The sequence below is a fragment of the Littorina saxatilis genome, linkage group LG3, assembly GCF_037325665.1.
Source record: "Littorina saxatilis isolate snail1 linkage group LG3, US_GU_Lsax_2.0, whole genome shotgun sequence".
Classification (NCBI taxonomy): Eukaryota; Metazoa; Mollusca; class Gastropoda; order Littorinimorpha; family Littorinidae; genus Littorina; species Littorina saxatilis.
The window spans coordinates 6,566,692-6,582,682 of record NC_090247.1 but is presented as its reverse complement, the minus strand read 5'-3'; the positions used below and the strand labels follow the sequence as shown (position 1 = coordinate 6,582,682).

Sequence of the window (15,991 nt, the reverse complement as noted above, 5' to 3'; positions counted from 1 at the left end):
AAGATACAGATAATTAATGGACTTACAATCTCAAAATTGTAGAAAAAAAATCGCTTGCAAGATGCCTTCGACAAGTTGAGTTTGCGAAATCTTTGGTTTTACTAAAAACAGCGAGTCCAATGATGGGTATGCCAAGGGAAACAAATCCTCTAATATTTTCAAACTGTTGGCTGTTTTGCTCTCCCTTGGAACCTTGGAGTCGTGACGTTGAGAATGATATAGTAATTGGAAGGCGAGAGCGAGGAGATGGAATTGGAAGGAAGTATAACTAGTGCATGTGAGTGGGCGAGGGGGCAGAAAGAGGGAGGGAGGGAGAGAGGGAGGGTGATAAGGGGAGGAGGAAGATCGTTGAAGGTTGGATGGGTGGTAGAGGAGGGAAGGGGGGGGGGGGGGCTGGGGGGGATGTGACCCGATGTGGCGCTGATAGGGATAGTTATGTGGGGGTAGGTTGGTGGAGGTAACATTCGGAGGTAATGAACTTGGATTGGAGATGCGGACAAGAAGCAGCGAAAGGGAAAAGATGGAAGACGATTTAAGTTAACACACTGAGCCGGTCAAACTACATTCAAACACACTATTGTACATGTTCACAGAAAGTCAGAACCCCTTTTTTTCATAGTTTTGTCCCTTGACACGTAATAACACAAAGTCAGGAGTTTGAACGAAAATGTTAATTGTCACAATCATTTGCATGCAAAACAATGTTGTTTGCGATCTTATACATTAATTGGCATTACTTCTTACTTTGAACGCAAACTCTAATTGTCACTATCAATTGCATGCAAAACAATGTATTTTGAGATCTTTTTAATTAATTTAATTACTGATTGATATTAATTAGATATGGTTAATTACCTCAAACTCATCTCGCAGCAGCATGAAGTCATCACGTTGTTTCTTGGAGATCACACTCTCCAGTGTTGTTAGCTTCATTGGCCTTCTGAAAGTTAAGATTTTAAAAAAAAAAAAAATTAATAATTTTCCATTTCCTTTTTTATAATTATTTTGTATTTGCACATACATTTAAATACAACTGGGCATATACATGCATACACAAACAAACAGACATACCTAATACCTAATACACACACACGATAAAACACGTCTACAAAATAATACAATAAAAGGTGGAAACTAGAAGAGAGAGACAGAAAAAGAAAGAGATAGTGGTGGTGATAGTGGTGATGGTCTAAATTCTGTTGAATACAGATTCATCTGGTAAAAGTTACTACAACGCCGTGAAAATAAGAGGACAAGAAAAGGGGGTATAACATCGCTCCAGAAGATCATACGAGATCACATTGTCAATATAAGGGTTCCGGCGTTCAGAGTACAATTTTCGGGACCAACTACTGATGACAGCTTTAGTCGAGCGTCAATCGGCTATTATAACCTCGAATTTTCAAATGGAAGCCAATCAATGTGGAATTGTTTTCATTTACATTTGCCTCTAAGGATTATATTTATGAGATAACAGATCATTTTCTTGATGTAGCCTAATTCTTTAATTGTTTTTGATTTTATAAAAGTTTGTGAGATATACATGAAATCTCTTAATTCCAACTACAACATTTAAACTAAAGTTATCAGCAATTAAAAAAACACAAATCAACATTATTAATTAAATTAGAAACAAACCGAAGGAAGAGAGAGAAGAGAAAGAGAGAGAGAGAGAGAGAGAGAGAGAGAGAGAGAGAGAGAGAGAGAGAGAGAGAGAGACAGACAGACAGACAGACAGACAGACACAGAGACACAGAGACAGACGGACAGACAGAGAAATATATACCGAGACAGAGAGAGAGAGACAGACAGACAGACACAGAGAGAGATAGAGAGCGAGAAAGACAGGTAGAGACAGGGAGATGATGATGATGCTGATGATGCTGATGATGCTGATGATGCTGATGATGAAGATGACGATGACGATGATGATGATGACGATGATGATGATGATGATGGTGATGATGATGACGACGACGATGACGACGACGACGACGATGATGATGATGACGACGGCGATGACGACGATGATGATGATGATGATGATGACAAAGAGGAGACGGAAGAGGACGAAGACAACAATAATCGCAAAGACAATGTAAGCTAATCGCAAGAATATATCGACCTTTAAAGTCGAACAAGGTAAAAAGTCAACTTGCAGAGGCAATCATTCATAAACCAGTCACGTTCATCACTCATACAGCCAACTCTCTCATGGTACTCACTTCAAGGGACGGCGTTTCAGATTGTCCATTTCATTGCCCCATTCCGAGAGATCCTGTGTCTTTGATGACACCTGCATCCTGCGGGCAACACCAACAACTCATATTAAAGACATTGACAGAGAGAGAGAGAGAGAGAGAGAGAGAGAGAGAGAGAGAGAGAGAGAGAGAGAGAGAGAGAGAGATTAATTTTTTCAATGATTGCATGATCTTTATTAGATAAGGGTATCATTTCTAGTCACTTTTCTCGTCTCGCAACATTTCCTAACTATATTATAAATACATAGTATACAAATATGGTATTTATACACTTATTATACAAACACCAATGAGATGAAACGCCACTGCAATAAATGTATACTTCAGTGTGCGAATAGTTACTTAGTTAGTTGTAGCTTTTTGGGTCCAGCGGACCATATAGGCCAAATCAGGACACCCCCCCCCCCCCCCCGTGTTAATCAAAGTGCAAGATGGTTACAAATGTCACCATATTCGAAAATTAAACAATGAATAACACAATTCATCAATCAATCAATCAATCAATCAATATGAGGCTTATATCGCGCGTATTCCGTGGGTACAGTTCTAAGCGCAGGGTTTTATTTTTTTATTTTTTAATTTTTATTTTATGCAATTTATATCGCGCACATATGTGACCCTCCACCACGAAATGAGTCGCATGTCACCTTTGCATGATTTTCATATTTTTACATTTTCTTAAAGAGTTTTTTATGCTCTATCCAGTGGTGAAAACCGTTTTAGAAAAGAGCGAAAACTGTTTGAGTTATAAGCCTGTGACTAAGGTGACCCTCACACTGTTACCAGACACTCCCAGGACTTATATTAAGCCTAGCGCAGTACCGCGCGAGGTGACATGCGACTCATTTCGTGGTGGAGGGTCACATATTCAAGGCGCGGGGATTTATTGATGCCGTGTGAGATGGAATTTTGTTACACAATACATCACGCATTCACATCGGCCAGCAGATCGCAGCCATTTCGGCGCATATCCTACTTTTCACGGCCTATTATTCCAAGTCACACGGGTATTTTGGTGGACATTTTTATCTATGCCTATACAATTTTGCCAGGAAAGACCCTTTTGTCAATCGTGGGATCTTTAAAGTGCACACCCCAATGTAGTGTACACGAAGGGACCTCGGTTTTTCGTCTCATCCGAAAGACTAGCACTTGAACCCACCACCTAGGTTAGGAAAGGGGGGAGAACATTGCTAACGCCCTGACCCAGGGTCGAACTCGCAACCTCTCGCTTCCGAGCGCAAGTGCGTTATCACTCGGCCACCCAGTCCTAGCAATTCATAACAAAACAAGGTTAGGATGTATGGCAGGGCCGGACTACCGGGGGGTTATGGGGGTTGCGCAACCCCCCCCCCCCCCCTAGCCTAAACATGTACCTCACTTATTTAAAAAAAAAATGTATTATTGTTTATTTTATGCCGTTTCATGCAAGGAGCCTGGGACAGGCTGATCTTTCTTAACCCAGTGTGGGATTTTCAGTGGGGCGACCACCCCCAACCCAGCGCGTCCCCGGGTGGCGGATAGGGGAACGGTCTTCAGATATGGAGATCAGCCGCTTGCGGCCGCGGACCAAACTGGCTCCGGGTGGGATCCCGGAAAATCCTCCCCCCTGTGCTCTCAGGGTAGGACGTACGGGCCATGAGCTAAGGGTGAGGTAACCCCGACAGAAAACCCCGAATGCTGAAGACGGAGGACCCGGGCCGCACGGCGCATTCTAACAAACCACGGGTACACGCACTTACGCAAATGATGACACAATCAACCAGCACAGATGGAAATGGCGCTCGCCCATTGAGGACCCCCCAGAGTGGAGCAGCGTCGGGTCCCATGCCTCAAAGGGACCCAGCCCCAACTACTGGAGGTCCCTCCCGTCCGTCTTGTCACGCCAGGGGACGCGGGAGGAAAGTGACTGGCACCACCACAACCAGGAAGAAACCCAGTCAGCAGCGACCTTTTCAGGTCATGCACTGGAACGCAGAAAGTATCCTGAACAAGAAGACAGAGTTGGAGCATATCCTGCATGAGAAGAACATCAACATCTGCTGTATTCAGGAGACCCACCTGACACCCCAAAAGTCCTTCAAAGTGAGAGGCTACCAATGCCTTAGGTCCGACCGAACAGACCGAAGCAAAGGTGGAATCCTGACCCTCATCAGGAACAACATCAATGCCTGTTTGATAGAAACGCACATGGAGGACTCCGAATATCAGGTGATTCGAATCCAGACGAAGACATCAGAATTCCATCTTGTCAACTTCTACTGCCCCAATGATAGACACCTCGCCCTTGACACGATCCCCGCAAAGGCCTCCAACTTCATCGTGGTGGGTGACTTCAACAGTCATTCACAGAGTTGGGGATATGACCACCTGGATCGGAGAGGAGAAGAGGTGGAGAACTGGCAGGACGACAAAGGTCTCATCCTTTTGAACAGTCCCTTTGACTGCCCTACATTCTATTCCAGAAGATGGCACACTACATCAACTCCTGACCTAGCCTTCTGCACGGAAGACATGCACCAGCTAACCAGCAGAGAGGTCGGAGAACAGCTAGGTGGAAGTGACCATCGGCCAGTCTTTTTGACCCTGGGCATGGAGTCCTGCACTGAAGCTTCCTTCCCACGGTGGAACTACAAAAGAGCGAACTGGTTCCTCTTTAGACACCGCACCAGCGAACTCACCAAAGACATCAGAGTCGAGGGTCGAGACATCAACATGGTGGCGAAGGACTTCAACATGAGCATCCTCAGAGCAGCGCGTGAGTCCATTCCCAGGGGTGCCAGGAGAGACTATAAGCCCTACTGGAGCAATGAATTGCAGGAACTGGATGATGATCTGGCAGACGCCAGAAGGGAAGCAGAAGTCAACCCGTCACAAAACAACAACATCCGCCTCCAGGAAGGCAAAGCCAAATTTCTCAAAAAGAAGCTACAGGCAAGACGGAGAAGCTGGCAAGAGAAGACAAGCTCTCTGAACCTTGAGAAGGATGGCAGAAAGCTCTGGAGGCTCACCAAGCAGTTGAATGATGAGAACACCAGCAGAGGAAAGATCACATTAGAAGAGAACGGGAAGGTGCTAACTGGAAAGCATGCTGCCAACCAATTTGCTGAAAGCTATGCAGCTGAGAGCAACCTCCATGTTAGCCCCGAGAAACAGAGAGAAGCAAGAAGAGAGAAAAGAGAGAGACCTGCCAGACAGTCGACAGTGGACGCCATGAGTCAACCACTCACACTCCACGAGCTGCACTCAGCTCTGAAAAAGTCAAAGGCGAAGAAGTCCCCTGGCCCAGACGGCATCACCAACGAGATGCTAACCCACCTTGGTAGTGCAGCAGAGAACAAGCTACTCGAGGTCTTCAACAGCAGCTGGCAAGAAGGATCGCTACCACAACTCTGGCGAGAAGCGATCATGATCCCCATCTTAAAAAAAAGGGAAGGATCCAAAGAAGGCCACCAGCTATCGCCCAATCAGCCTCACCAGCTGTGTTGTGAAGACCCTGGAGAGAATTGTGAACGAGCGCCTCAGGCGGTACCTGGAATCCAGGAACCTCCTCGCCCCTGAACAAGCTGGATTCCGACAGTTCCGCAGCACTGAAGATCAGGTCACTTACCTGGCGCAAGAAGTTGAAGATGCCTTTCAGGAACAGAAGCTGGTCTTCGTCACCTGGATAGATCTTCAGAAGGCCTTTGACAAGGTCTGGAAAGATGGACTCCTTGTAAAACTGCTGAGGAAAGGCGTGTCCAGCAACATGTACCAGTGGATTCGCTCTTACCTCTATAACCGCAGGGCAAGAGTTAACGTCGACCAGACCAAAAGCAAGAAGTTCCTCCTTCGTCATGGCGTCCCTCAGGGCGGAGTCCTCTCCCCAACACTCTTCCTTCTCTTCATCGACGATCTGGTGTCTGAGATGCCCAAGGGGATCAAAGCTGCTCTCTACGCAGACGACCTTGTGATCTGGTGCAAGGAGGAGCACGCAAGTACTGCCACCTACAGAATGCAGCAAGCGGCAGATAGGCTGAACGCATGGGCAGAAGATTGGTGCGTCTCCATCAACAAGGAGAAATCCTCCACCACCCTATTCACACTGTCGCCAAAGCAGAAAGCCGGAACCATTAGGCTTGGTGGAACTCCTCTGAGAGAGGATGAAGAAGCAACGTACCTTGGTGTCACCTTTGATAGACGGCAGACCTGGAAACCACACATTGCACAGGCAGAGACGAAGGCCCGGCGCAAGCTAGCCATACTCAGGAAGCTGGCAGGTACCAACTGGGGAGCGAACGAGAAGATACTGAAGACAGTATACCAGGGAACAATCAGACCCCACCTCGAGTACGGCTCCACAGCGTGGTCAACCTCAGCCAAGACAAACCTGCAGACCCTTGACCGTGTGCAAAACCAGGCCCTCCGACTCATCACCGGTGCAATGAAATCCACGCCCATCAAGGAAATGGAGAAGCTTACCACCATCCAACCCCTCTGTCAGAGAAGAGAAGCCAAGACTATGGTACAGGCCGAGAAGCTCAAGTGCCTACCCGACCACCCCATGAAGCACAGACTGAGCAACCTCACCAAGAACCGGCTTAAACGGAGCAGTTTTGTACACGAGAGCAAGAGACTTTCTCGACAGTACAGGGAAGTCCTTCCACAGAACACTCTACCTCTGACTCAAGAAGAAGAGGAAACCCCCAAGGCAACAGAGAAACCAGGCATCCAGATCTGCACCAGTGTTCCACATGTTACCTCAGGAGAAGATCAGAATGACACAGCTCGACAGGCACTCACCTTAGCCCTGATCGACGAACAGTACCCAAAAGAGGCGTGGATCCATGTATACACCGATGGATCAGCAACTAACGCCGTGCTCAATGGAGGTGCAGGCATTCTCATCCAGTTCCCTGGGGGACATACAGCTACATCCAGCGTTGCCACTGGCAAACACTGCTCAAACTATAAAGCAGAAGCAGAAGCTCTCATGCAGGCCGCCTCCTTCGTTCAGGACTCCGCAGACCCTTGCTACCAAGTTGTCTTCCTCTCGGACGCCCTTTCAGTCCTTCAGGCCCTAGAGAACGACAAACTCCCACAGCTGGCCAAAGCATTACAGATGGTCAGACAAACCAGAAGAGTTGTCCTCCAGTGGATACCAGCACACTGTGGGATACCAGGAAATGAAAGGGCAGATGAGCTGGCAAAAGAAGGAGCCGTGGAAGACCAACCTGAAAACAGTGTCAGCTTTAGTGAGCAGAAGACAATCATCAAGGCATTGATGAGGCCAAGGACAAACAGAGATGACTACCACACAATGTCCAGAGAGCAGCAAGTCAACCTCATCAGACTGCGTACTGGCCACAACAGGCTCAATGCTCACATGAACCGAAAGTTCAAGCTGGCGCCATCACCAACCTGTGCCTGCGGTCAAGAGGACCAAACAGCGGAACACATCTTACAGCGATGTCCCTTACTAGATGAGGAACGAAAAGAAGTGTGGCCGTCACCAACTCCCTTGCAGACCAAACTATACGGCAGTCGACAGGAGTTGGAGAAAACGACAACATTTATCACCAGTGCTGGACTGATTGTGTAACCTCTGCGAACGCCAAGAAGAAGAAGATGCAAGGAGCGACCATTTTCCTATCTCAGAATATGACCTACCCTCCAGCTTCAGGGGGCGAAGCCCCCTGACCCCCACAAGGGGACCTGGACCACCACTGGCAACCCCCCCTCCTCTTTGCCTAGTCCGGCCCTGTATGGGTTCAATCAGAGGTGCCTTTGGGTACCGACATGTCAAGCATTCTATCGGAGGATGACGCCCCCAAAATCACATGTATTAAAATGCTAATAACGCCTAAATCACTTTAACAATTGACTTCATATTTGGTGTACATTAGCCTTTGATGTGAGATGATAGGTCAAGTGGTTTTATTTTTGCACTTATTTTTAAAGAAAAAATAAATAATAATAATAATAATAAATAAATAATGTACATCATCATCAATTCAGAGAACGCCTCAGAATTAGGAGGTTTCTTCTTCTTCTTCAGCGTTCCAGAATTTTTCTGGTTACGTGTGAGCTCGTTTGCCCATTGGGTTTCCCCACACGCATAGTCAGCTCACTCCGCTTTTCATGAGTAGGCATGCTGGGTATTTCCGTGTTTCCATAACCCACCGAACTCCCACATGGATTACAGGATCTTTTCCGTGCGCACTTGGTCTTGTGCTTGCGTGTACACACAACGGGGGTTAAGTCACCAGCAGGTCTGCACATAAGTTGACCTGGGAGATCGGAAAAATCTCCACTCTTAACCCACCAGGCGGCAGCGACAGGGATTCGAACTCACGACCTCCCGATTAGGAGGCCGACGTCTTACCACCACGCCACTGCGCCCGTCGTAGGAGGTTTGATTGACTCTGAGTATTGGCAACACTCATCCATGTTCCACCCTCCAAACCTCCTGTAATTGATGATTTAACTCATCTATTGTCTAAGGGTGTTTTTGTGTATCCAAGATTATTCAGGAAAACCAACAAATAAATAGGTCTCGTAATTTTGCGTCAGTCCTAGAATTTGGATTTTTTTCCTCCCGAAATAGCATAAAAGTCAGAACATTTAACGTGCAAACTGTGAACTTATCATCCCATATCTCAAGCCATTGTACAGCAAATTTGTAGTGCTGTAGAAGTTTAGGAGTTATTAGCATTTTAATAAATGGCATAAGTGTTTTTTGGGTCACCTTTTACTTCCTGTGTGAAAAAAGTGTGTGCGCAACTGACGTCAGACATAATTATGCTTCATACTCATGACCCTAAACATGCTGATCTTGTTTTAAATAAATTAATCTTAATAATTGAAGTAACTAATTGGAACCATACATGTCTATATGTTTACTACAAGCGAGGAAGCACGTCTATGTAATCACTCTTAAAATCCGCACTGCCTTATGCAATCCCAACTGAAGTGGAAATGGTACAACATTAAATCGATATAAATTCATTAATATTATAGTTAAAAGTTAACATTGTTCTGAATTGTCAGAGAGATCAAGAGAAAGAGTATAACCAAATTACCCCCATCCCCTTAACCCGTATCCCCGATAAAAATCCACCAATAACTCCCTAACCGTGTGTTTGACTGGTCCCAATTTTTGTAAGGACCGTCTCAGGAATGTATAGAACCTGTTCACCAAGTTTGGTGACGATCGGTCCGTTCATTCTTGAGATCTATATGCGAACCCAAACACACAAACACACAAACAAACAAACACATCCAGTGAAACCTATACACACCGCTATACCGGGGGTGTAAAAATCCCCAAAGTACCCAACACATGACATCAGCAAAGAAAAAAGTACTTCAAATCAAATAATAGATAAATCAACCTGCACAGGAAGAGAGAAAGAAAGACATTACTTGTCGCGGAAAGTGGTACAGCAGAGGAGCACGCCGATGAGTATCGCCCCACCGAAAACTCCAAGCAGAATCCCTGCCAGCTTCCACGGTGCAAGCACTTCTTCTGAAACACACACACACACACACACACACACACACACACACACACACACACACACACACACACACACACAATATACGAATAAATCAATTTGTTTTTGCTACTGTGTGAGTTCCATTGCAGTCACGCCACTATCGGAAGGTTTTATTTATGTATATATTTTATTTATTTCTGTAGTACGTTTTTTGTGTTTTTATTCATTTCAATACTTAATGATTCATTGATTCATACATGCATCGATGTCTTGTTGTTCTGTTAGCATTGTGCCAATGTTGCAGTCTTGGCAGAGTAGTCAGGAGCTATTCAATTAATGAGGTACGCAGAAAAACATAATTCAAGCAGAACAGACAGACAGCAGGAATTCAGTAACGTTGAAGGCTGGAGGAGTGGAATGGGATATAAAGAAGACATTATTGTGTACCCAAGGTTGGAGTGGCAGCTGTCGTTTGGTTAGCGACGAGCAATACTAGCACGCAGTGCGCTTCGTTGCACAGGGACGCCCACACCCTGTGGATAAAAGACATCAGTGTCCATTTACAAAAACAAAATATATAAATAATTAGTAAATAAATAAATACATAAACACATAAGTTAATAAATGATTGCATGTCCAATGGGAAGGATATATCCTCTCACCCCGTGTAAAAAGTTCAAACATGCTCTCTGAAGGGGACGCTCACTCAGTCTGGCTCCGCGACTTAACAGTCAATGTCGTTAGTTGGGGGCATAGTAGGTAGTGGGGCTGCGTCCGTTAGCTCGGAACAGACCCACTACTGAACACCGTCGAAGTGACTCAGCAGCCAACCGCAGCGACCCGACATCCCCCCCCCCCCCCCCCCCCCCGGGAGCGTCTGTAAAATCGACAAGTCTGGCAGCGGGACGACATTCAGATGTGGATGGAGCAGTGAGTGCAGGGTCGGGACAAGGAACGGGTGTAAAGACGGGGGGAAAAAAAGAAAAAAAAAAGTTCAAAAATGTTTGGAGGTGAACACGGTTGCTTACACAGGAAAGAAACGAAGGGGGTACTTTTAAAGACATCCGTTACATACCCTGCCGGTAACGAACTCCAGAAATAACTCTGTCGGATTTCTATGTTTCTAAAATCAGTTCAACGGTTTCACCTCCACAAAAGAATGTAAACGTTTGCATTTAAACAAAAAAATTGTCTAAATGTCATGAGGAATCTAAAATGGAAGTTTTCAGATGCTTTTGTGAAATTTAAAAAAAGTCCCCCGTTGACATAAAATTGGAACCAAACAGCACACGCAACTTCAAAACTCTTCCCTATTTCAATGAAAAAGCCTTAGCTAATAAACACTGTAATTCAATCAAGTTGGCGTTTTAATGAAACAGATCATGTGATTGGTCAGAATGCCCCAACTCATTAAATATTAGCGGTCATTAATTGTCGATAACCACTCATTAAAAAAAGCCATTAACAACCTGCTGGCGAGGCGCATTGATACAGCCTCAACTAGTCTCGGTTAGCTTTGAGGGTCATTTTACAAGTAGGAAATATGAAGGCCAACGAAATACCGAGACCATAACAGAACAGAACCAATTGTGTCTGTTTACCATCGCAAGAAAGCAGGAAAGATATCGTCGTCAGATTGAATTACAATTACATTAACATGCTTCCATTTGAAACTTCTCGGTCTTCATCGTGGATGGACGCCCTCCCAAAGTAAACTTACGAGTATGTTTTGCCCGCTTCCAGTGCTCCATCGCAATATTTATCCTGTGAGCTGGTGCAGTTCACGTCGTCGCCAATTGTCACTGTCAAAGGCCCGCTGCCTGACAGTTCTGTAACAGTTGATATATACTTTACAAACGATGCACACACACACAAACACGCACACACGCACATACACACACACACACACACACACACACACACACACACACACACACACACACACCTGCACACACACACATGCTATTCTTTTCAAACCTTGTTCGTTCCGTGTTGCGTCTGCTTTGTGTCGCCTTTTGTGTTTGTCTGTTCCTGATGAAGCTTACATAAGCAAAAAATCGTACTGTCTTGTGCTGTTCTTGTATTGGTGAGTACAGATATATATTTTGTTTTTTATTGTTTAGACACACACACGTGTTTACCCTGTGAGCTGGTGGAGTTCACTTCGTCACAACTATACACATTATAATACTAAAAATGCACGAGTCTATCTAACTTTGCCGGTACGTTTTTCTGTCTCTCGTCCATACAAAAAAGGAGAAATGGAAGTACATTTCTGTGTCGCTCGCCCAAAGAAAAGCACGTTATTCCACACCGTTTGGCAAAAGTGTGGAAGTACATGACTGTCTCCGTCGCTTATTCAGCGTCAATAACAAATCCCCATACTTCAGGCCAATTGGAAGTTCAATGCGTTTTAACTCGTCCAAAGAATAAACAAAACATAATTTCTCATACTGTAGGAAAACTGGAACAACCCGCAGTATAAGCTGTTCCTTCTTCGAAGACAGATCAATATTGCAATGCACTCGTTTTGAGGGTCGGCCAATGGCTCATTCGTCGACAGTGATACCTTAATTATAAGAAATTGGGCTGACAAGGTAAATACTTATACCCAGAAAACCAAGCAGTGACATATATTGACTGTTTTGCTATAAAGTAACAGAGCAACAGTCTCGTACGACGATAGCGAGAAATAGTGTACACATAAACCAGTGCACATACCAATATACTGACACAGACAGACAGACAGACATGCAAACAGACAGAGACAGACGGACAGAGAGACAGACGTAGACACATAAATCCAGGCACACACACTCACAAACACACACACACACACACACACACACACACACACACACACACACACACACACACACACCCACACACACACAGACACACACACACACTCACTGAACTACACCCACATACTCACACATTTAATAGCTCACAATTAAAATCCAAAATCCAACATAAAACATACTGTTTATGGCGTCTTCGCTGATTCGGTAACCACCATTTTCCAACGCCTCATTTCGGTTCTCCCATCCGGGGTATTTGTCGACGTCCTCTGATTCTGGAATAATATTGTATTGTATTGTATTGTATTGTATTGTATTGTGAATGAATTAAGTGTAGTTTAGCTTAGTTTTGTTTTGTTTAGTTTTGCTTAAGAAAAAACAAACAAGAAAAGTTATTTGTTGGAACGTTTGTTATTGACAAAACAATACGTCACAATCACAAACATGTCGATCCAACGGTCTTTTGAGTGCACAGACAAACAAAAAGTAACAATAACTTAGTTTGGTTGTTTTCGGCCGCCTGCTGGTAAACTGCAAGCGAATGAATTATTATATGACGAAATGAATGACGCAATTGAAAAGGGGATGACGTCAGCGTCGAAAAAATGTTCAAAAGGTAAATAGAACATGGCAGAGAGAGAGAATTGAATTGAACTGAGAGAGAGAGAGAGAGAGAGAGAGAGAGAGAGAGAGAGAGAGAGAGAGAGAGAGAGAGAGAGAGAGAGAGAGAGAGAGAGAGAGAGAGAGAGAGAGAGAGAGAGAGAGAGAGAGAGAGAGAGTATGTACGCGTGTGGTTGTACGTGATTTGTGAAGAAAAAATAGTAAGAGCTGAGGTTGAATGAAGGTAGTATACTCCTAATGTATATAGGCTACTTTTTATTTTATTTTTAGTTTTGCTTAGTTAATTAAGTTTTGATTCGGTTGGATTAGACTTGATTAGATTAAGTACTACTTCTGATTCTGGCATGCAACTGGACGGGATTAGATCCAATTAGATTAAACTGTAGTACTACTTCTGATTCTGGCATGCAACTGGGCGGGATTAGATCCAATTAGATTAAACTGTAGTACTACTTCTGATTCTGGCATGCAACTGGACGGGATTAGATCCAATTAGATTAAACTGTAGTACTACTTCTGATTCTGGCATGCAACTGGACGGGATTAGATCCAATTAGATTAAACTGTAGTACTACTTCTGATTCTGGCATGCAACTGGACGGGATTAGATCCAATTAGATTAAACTGTAGTACTACTTCTGATTCTGGCCAAAGAAACTACAATGGGAAGAAGGATAACTTCCTCATTGGGCATGCTTAGAAATGAGAATGGCTAAATACGAGTTATTCCCCTTTTCTACATGCTGACCAGGCTGTCTCCTGCTTTGTCATGACTAGTACAGTCGATCTTTCTCATGCTGTGACTTGCTTTATTTTCACATTTTCGGTATTTAAAACAGCAAACACACACACACACACACATACACTGAAGAAGTTTCCATTCTGATTCAGTTATTTTATTTGGTGCTATATGTTTGCTTCACATTGTTTCTTCTTTTACATTGCTAAACACATCCATAATGCATGCATGGCTCATTCGAAAGAGGGCAACTGAATAACTGATGCCCAATAGCAATAAATACTGAACAACTGAACAATAAATAGCAATAAATGATGACAGCGCCAAGTTTTTAAGTACAAAGTGAAATCATGTGACTGGACAAAGGCACAATTACAAAATACAAATAAAAAAATCGAGGCTCATTTTAAATTAAGTTCTCAGCTCATGGGGAAGCATAAGGTGACCCTAGAAACCGAAATTAGGAGACCTCCCGCCCCCAGGGCAGACTACAAAAAAAAAAGGGGGGGGGGGGGCTAATTTGTGAAAAAGTATAAAAGGAATCGAAAACTGTATACATGTATTTAGTTAATACCCCAAAAATTGTATAGTATATACAATGTCAGACCCTAAAGAAAGTTTGTTAGTCTTTGCTTAGGCAAAACAAAGCAAAATAGCCTGTTTACAGTATCCCGACCAACCCTATTTTTCTAGACCAACCCTAGACTTTTTTTTTTTGGCATTTGGAAAAAAAGAAAAAGAAAAAAAAATCAATTTTGTTCCTGTTTTTTTGCAAAATAATTTAAAAAGATGGTTATAAATTTTTTTTAAGAAAAGCCGACCTACCGACCCTCTTTTTGTGTGCCTATGTTACTGTAAACAGACTAAAAGGTACATCAGAAACAACACACCAGGGAGGGTCCAAAATTGTATCAAAATATAGATGGTAGGGAATTCAAAATAAAAAAGACAATAGACAAAACATGTACTTCGGCTCATAGAGCCTTCTTTAATTTTTGACTCATTAAGTCCATGCTCCGAGAGTCCTTTTTTTAATTTTGAATTGCCTACCATCTATTTTTTTTTATACAATTTTGGACCCTCTTTGTACGGAGAGAGTTGGCAATTGTTAATCACATTCTCTCATCTCATTGACTCTCCTTCAGCTCCTTGGTAACATGCGTTCCCGTCTCTGCCAGGATTGGACACAGCAGCAGATAACCGGTAAATATGTAACAGGCATAAATGGCAAAATAGCTCGCCTCGCCTGATAATATATGAGACAACTGTTCTACTACAAAGTCTTTCTTGGGAGGCTTGGCTAATTTACTCGCTCGTTTTACACGGGGTTCCATCGTTTTCTTTTCTAATCGGAAAACCTTGCTCCTCAGTTTGTTGACCTTCTGCCAAAGTTCCGCTTCACGAGGGGATGGGGAAGATGACGACTTTGATGCTTTACATCCTATGTCCTCCAGGATCGCCTGAATGTCATCTAAAAAAGAAAACACACATAAAATAACATAACCATAACAAGTTACAACCTGGAAGAAATTAAAACACGTGTAATTAAATCACAAAATGAAAATAAACAATAGCGTAGGAAGGCAGGCCAGAAATGAAGTGTATTAGCAACTATGGATACGATGTGGAACAATGATGGAATTGACCTTGTTTGGTACTGAATGGGTGAGGCCATTAGAACTGTACCCACGGAATACGCGCTATATAAGCTTCATATTGATTGATTGATTGATTGATTGATTAGGACAACAGTACCAGGTAAACTCCTCACACACCATGCCTCTTTCTTTCTTTCTTTATTTGGTGTTTAACGTCGTTTTCAACCACGAAGCTTATATCGCGACGGGGAAATGGGGGGGGGGGGGGGGGGGAGATGGGAATAGAGCTACTTAATTGTTTCTTGTTACACCATGCCTCTAACAGGATATGTTTCCCATCTTTACGTGTTGGAACTACAGGTACAATTTCATCCATCCATGCATCCGCCCTATACAGCTTCTTCTTCTTCTTCTTCTTCTTCTGCGCTCGTGGGCTGAAACTCCCACGTGCACTCATTTTTTTTGCACAAGTGGAATTTTACGTGTATGATCG

The 15,991-nt window shown here is 43.8% G+C and overlaps 1 protein-coding gene across 1 annotated transcript in view; it reads right to left on the bottom strand.

Moving 5' to 3' along the window:
* LOC138961083 (receptor-type tyrosine-protein phosphatase H-like) overlaps positions 1 to 15,991 on the bottom strand; it is a 52,219-nt gene that overhangs the window by 17,599 nt on the left and 18,629 nt on the right. The window contains exons 11-16 of the mRNA XM_070332678.1: positions 12,723 to 12,815; positions 11,460 to 11,568; positions 10,187 to 10,272; positions 9,666 to 9,768; positions 2,226 to 2,303; positions 856 to 940 (exon numbers count right to left, since the gene is read on the bottom strand). Coding sequence (XP_070188779.1) covers positions 856 to 940; positions 2,226 to 2,303; positions 9,666 to 9,768; positions 10,187 to 10,272; positions 11,460 to 11,568; positions 12,723 to 12,815 — 554 coding nt within the window. The remainder of the gene's footprint in view (positions 1 to 855; positions 941 to 2,225; positions 2,304 to 9,665; positions 9,769 to 10,186; positions 10,273 to 11,459; positions 11,569 to 12,722; positions 12,816 to 15,991) is intronic.